Source organism: Fonticula alba (assembly GCF_000388065.1).
Source record: "Fonticula alba strain ATCC 38817 unplaced genomic scaffold supercont2.5, whole genome shotgun sequence".
In the NCBI taxonomy this organism is placed as follows: Eukaryota; order Rotosphaerida; family Fonticulaceae; genus Fonticula; species Fonticula alba.
Genome location: NW_009242975.1, coordinates 1,753,246 through 1,758,486, shown reverse-complemented (window position 1 = coordinate 1,758,486; position 5,241 = coordinate 1,753,246). Strand labels below are relative to the sequence as shown.

The 5,241-nt window shown below is 68.7% G+C and overlaps 2 protein-coding genes across 2 annotated transcripts in view; one reads left to right on the top strand and one right to left on the bottom strand.

The window, feature by feature from the left end:
• Positions 1 to 980: 980 nt before the first annotated feature.
• On the top strand, positions 981 to 4,100 carry H696_03552 (hypothetical protein). Its single transcript, XM_009497421.1, has 3 exons — positions 981 to 2,210; positions 2,341 to 3,400; positions 3,511 to 4,100. The coding sequence occupies exons 1-3, from the start codon at positions 990 to 992 to the stop codon at positions 4,041 to 4,043; spliced, it is 2,814 nt and encodes a 937-aa protein (XP_009495696.1). The 5' UTR covers positions 981 to 989; the 3' UTR covers positions 4,044 to 4,100.
• A 152-nt stretch (positions 4,101 to 4,252) lies between these two features.
• The window catches only part of H696_03551 (hypothetical protein), a 2,130-nt gene continuing 1,141 nt past the window's right edge, over positions 4,253 to 5,241 (bottom strand). The window contains exons 4-6 of the mRNA XM_009497420.1: positions 4,953 to 5,155; positions 4,529 to 4,750; positions 4,253 to 4,394 (exon numbers count right to left, since the gene is read on the bottom strand). Coding sequence (XP_009495695.1) covers positions 4,392 to 4,394; positions 4,529 to 4,750; positions 4,953 to 5,155 — 428 coding nt within the window. The 3' untranslated portion in view covers positions 4,253 to 4,391. The remainder of the gene's footprint in view (positions 4,395 to 4,528; positions 4,751 to 4,952; positions 5,156 to 5,241) is intronic.

Here is a 5,241-nt window from a genome sequence, read left to right as displayed (position 1 = left end):
GGGGAGGAGGAGAGGGGGTGTTTGGGAAGGAGATGCGCAGAGGCGTGAATGGAACGAGCCACAGGCGGATGGCGACAATCAGAACAGGACAGGGCAGGACAGGGGGATGCTGATGCCCGGGCGCGGCGGCCCGCCCAAGCGCACACAGTGTTTTTTCTTTGTTTTTTTTCCTGGTCCACATGCCACGATCTCTCCTCCGGAATCGGGATGCCGTGTGGTAAGGGCCCCCGGTCGGCTGGCCCCGCCTGTCCCGCCTGCGTCACAGGCACGAACACGAACACGGCTGCCCGGGCTCCGGGAAGAGAGGGGGGGTCATTCAGCCCCAGGTCAACCGGGCGCGGGCGCGGACACGGCCAGCCACCGCCGGCCCCGCCCAGTCCCACACCGAGGGAAGGCAGGCAGGCAGGAAAACGCGTGTTCCCATCCTACCCCGCGGCCGGGGCAGATTGTTGGCCATGCACGCCGCCGCCGCCGCCGCAGCCGCCGCAGCCGCCAACGCAGTCACCCACACACATGGGGGCAAGGAGTGGTACTTGGCCGCGGCGGTGGTCGCGTGACCCACATTGACGTGATCCCGGACAGGATTCGGCAGCGCGTGAGTAGGCAGTAACGTGTGCGTGTGGCTTTGTCTTCAAGAGGGAGAATCTGCCCTCGACGACGATGCCGGAGCATCGGGCATGTGGCTGGGAGGACCGTAGCCTGGAGAACCGCGAACTAGGACATTCACCCAAGCGTTGGTGGCCATATGGATCACATGGCTGGCCGCGACCGGGGGGCATCCCGCCGGGTGACGCCACCTGCTGCTGGGTGTGTGGGAACACGATCGCCGACCAGCGCGGTGGCGGGGCCGCCCCGGCTCCCGGACCCGCCGGTGCCCCCCAGGGGGGGGGGGGACACATACCCGGCCTGAAAAAGGTAGATCGCCAAGGGGCCCCTCCGTCCGATCCCCCTCCCCCGGGGGGGGTGGGGGAGGAGAAGGACTCCACAGCATGCTCGATCCAGTTTCCCTCCCTCCCTCTCTCTCCTTTGCCCCTGCCTCCCCCTCCCCTCTCGGCCCTCCGCTGTCCTTCCTTTGCCCCGGTGCCGGACCGGCTCCCACCGGGCCGCGCCCACTTGGTCCCCTGCCTGGCCGGCCGTCCCTCGGCGGCGCATTCATGAACCCGGCCGACCACCTGCCGCTGACGAGCGGACCCGAGCCGGCCGATGGCCCGGACCCTCGGGCCCTGCTGGCCGCAGATCTATGCGCACGACTGACCGGGCGCCTGGTGCGTCTGCCGCGCGGCACTCCCGGGCCCCGAGCCGCTGACATAGTGGCCTTCCAGCCGGAGTACTCGCCCTACTCGCCGGATCGCCTGCCCGGGGATTCCCCACTGCTGGTGGCTCCCGCTCCCGGCGTGCCGGGGCCCAGCGGCCAGCTCACGGACTTCCTCTCGCCGCAGACGGACCCGGACCTGAACGAGACACTGGCCGCGGTTCGGCGCCAGTGTCGCATGGACGAGTCCTTCGGGGGGGTCTTCTGCCAGGAGCTCCTTCGCTTCCTCCGAGGGAGCGCCCTTCCCGGGGCCGGGCAGCAGCCACCACCCGGGCGACCGGGCCGGCCGGCCGCCCGGCGGCACGTCTCCGGCTCGGGCCCCGCCTCCCCGCCAGGCCGCCAGGCCCGTGCTCCCCCGACGAGTGGCACATTCTCCCTGCCGGGGCATTTGCAGGACTTCCTGACCGAAGCCCTGGAGGCCGCCGAGGACACAACCGAGTTCTGGGTGCCGGACCGGCGCCGGGCCCTCCGGGCGCTGGACTACCTAATCCTGCGCAGTGCCTCGGCTCGGGACCACCTGGCCGGACAGCTGCACCAGCTGGTGGACGATCTGCTGGCCGGATCGCTGCGGCGACTGCGCGCGCATCTCCGCCGGACCCGCGGCCCCGGAGCCCGGCGCGCTCGACGCCAGGCCCCCCTTGCCGCGGACTCGGTGGCTACCCTGGTGGAGCCCATTGCCGGGGACCTGCTGGCCATCATGGCTGGCTGGTGCTCCAGCCCGTGGGGCACGGTCCGGGGCGACATCCAGCCCGGGACTGCCGGCACGGCGGTCCTTCCGCAGGGCGTCCACGCCCTGCGATTCAACCTGGCCCGCGAGCATACCCTCGCTCATCCGGCCATTGCCCTGTGGCGGGACCTGCTTGTCGGGGCCCCGGCCGCCGGGACCGACACGACTCTGGTACGACTCGCCCTCTGCCGGGGCCGGATGCCTCCCGGGTGGGTCTTCTGCCCGTGCTCTCCCCTTTGTGCTTGCTCATCCGCTGACATGCGCCGGCCGTGCCCCATGTGCCCGGTCCCCCGACTGCCAGCTGGCCACCTACTGCGCGGTCGTGGAGAATGCGGCGTCCCGCTTGCCGAAGGCCGACACTTCGCTGCGGTACGCCGAGCGGCTGCTGCTGCGCGTGACGCGGGAGCAACTTCGTGCTCCCTCCGGGCGGGACCAGCTCCGGGCGTATGCCGCCGCGCGGGGCCTCTTGCCTGCCGCCGCGCAGCCCGAGCAGCAGCCCCGCCCGGAAGACCCAGAGGAGGAAGACGACTTTGACGATGTGGATGCTCCATCGCCGACGGCCGAGCCCGGGTCCACGGAGCTTCCCTTTGAATTCCCGGACTTCCTGGCCGACGCGGAGTTGCCTTTCCTGGAGCCCGACGACGGACCAACCTCCAGCCCGGGCGCCGAGCCGTGTCCCGATGTGCCGGCGCCCTTGCCGGAAAACCCGGACTCCTCGCCGGGGGCCAGCGCGGCCCCCACGCCGGGGGCCCTCTTCCCGGACATCCCCACTCCATCGACCGTGGCCTTGGGATCGGAAATTGTGTCCCTGGCCGCGGGCCTGACCACGGTGCTGGTGTGGCTGGGCGACTTGTGTGCCTGCCCGGCGGATGGCGGCCACACGGCTGCGCTCTTGGCCCAGGCCGCTGGGCCCTTGAGCCCGGCCACCTTTTCACCCCATTCGCTGCCGCCCCCGCTGGACGGCTCGGAATGCCTGTGCCACTTGCGCCTGGGGTCTCTCCCCCTGCCGGCGGACACTCGCGACCAATTGACGCACCTGCCCCCGGTGCCTGGGGGATTCACCTGGCGGCCGGACCCGGAGTACCCCTTTTCCCTGGCGACGCTGAGCATCCCCGAGCCGGGGAGATCGAGTGGAGGCGGCTTGCTGGCCCTGCTCCGGGGTTTTGCCCGAGCCTTGCTCCGGGGCCTGCACGCCTGCCGGCAGGTTCTCCCGCCGCGGGTGCCCGGCCGCTCGACCGGCGAGAGGCCCACCGCTCGGCACATGCACAACAAAGCCCCCACGGAAGGGCTGGCCGATGGGGTCCAGTCTGCTGAGGCCAAAATCAACGAGCGCGACGTCGCCGACCTGTTGCAAACCTTTGGTGCGTGCACTTTCACCCGGACCATGTGCCCCGGCCCCTCCCCTGCCAGGTGCTCTCGGGCGGCCACTGACCCGGGGCCTCTCGACTGTGTTCCCCTGTCCCTGGTAAAGACACGGCCATTGAGACATTTTGGGTCCGCGAGAAGGCCGAAATCCATGTCACGCCGGCCCTGCTGGAGTTCCGCCGATCGCTGGTCACCGACTCGCGTGAGGATGTCCCATTGCGCCGGTGTGGGGCGCCGCTGCGCGGAGGCCGACTCGATGCCACGAAGCCTCCCCGCTTGTGCACCCGCATGGTGCGCATGTTTTGCGCATCGCATGGGACATGGGTCCCGCGCGATGAGCACGGACGCGCCCTGGCCGAAGATGGCGAGCCGGCTGACCAGCCACTGGCCGGGTCCGAAATCCCCGGCAACCTGGGGCAAGAGCAGGAGAGCGAGGGCGGCGGCGAGGCGGCGGACGCCGACGGCGCGCCACTCGGTGCGGCCGAGCCCGGCGGCCATGGGTGGGGGACACACTCGCGCAAGCGCCCAGGGCCTGGCTCGCAGGAAGGCGCCCTGGGGGCCGGGAAGCGCCGTCGCGACGTGCCCATTCGGTTTGCCAGCCCGGGAATGCCGGACCCCAATCAGCCATCTGGCGAATAGAGCACCCTCCTCCGGTGCCGGCGGTCACCCACACCAATACACATGCAGGTGCACATACAGCTATCCTCGCGCACGCGCACAGACATCGGTCGACATGTGTGCGTGCCCACATGTGCGCCTCTCGCAACAGGGCTGACGCGGAACCGCCGAGAGACATCTCCCCTCACTCTGGCCAAACAATGCGGGGGACCTTTTCCATGCCAAGGAGGGGAAGGGAGAGGGGTATATTGTGAACCGAAGCATGGAGGCGGGGGGACAGAAGGGGCGGGCGGGGGGACGCCATGCCCGGGGGAGGAGACCATAAGCAAAAGCAGCGGCAAATTGCAGGGGAACCAACGTATCGGCGCATCACTGGTGGCCAGAGGGCGGAGCGGCAGGTGCAGCAGGGTGATTAGAGAAGGAAAACAAGAGTCCGAATCCTGGGGGGAGGGGGAGGTACAAAGAGAGAGAGAGAGAGAGAGAGAGAGGGAGGGAGAGAAATGTACCTCCTTCCACTTGTGACCGCACTCGAGACAGGTAATGAAGGTGGTCATCGGCTCATCGGCCGAGCGGGTCTGCTGCTGCGAGTAGCGCACGCGCTTCTTACCGCACCGGGGGCACAGGAAGTCGTCCGACTCCATGTCAATGCCCTTGGCCTCGTGGAGTTCGTTGCGGGTCTTCTCGAGGCGGAGCTTGCGCTGCTCCTTCATCGAGTCGCTGGCGAGGTCCTGCGACCGGAAGGAGGCGAGGCCAAACACAATGAGACGGGGAGGAAGGGGGAGGGAGATGCATTTGTAACTGTCAGCCAGGCCTGCAAACTGGACAGGAGCGGAGGAGGGGAGGGCGAGAGAGGCAGAGAGGCAGAAAAAAAGGAAAGAAAAAGATGGACAGAGGAAGAGAGAGAGAGAGAGAGAGAGAGAAATGACATGCCTGAGCCTTGGCCGTAACGAGGTAGGCCGGGGTGCAATAAGGGTCATTCCAAATCCGGTTACGGAGCTGCTCGTTGTTGGCATCGCCAAGATCCAGGGCCAGAGCCCGCATCCGGGACTTGTAGGCATCGGACAGAGGCTGGAACTCGTTGGCCAGGGCGCCCTCCAGATCGTGTGAGAACTTCACCAGGCGGTCATTGGAAACTGCCACGAGCAGGGGCACGCAAAAGAAGGCAAGGCATGTGTCAGCACTCGAGGGCCCGGCACGGGCGAGCGGGGGGGGGGGGGGG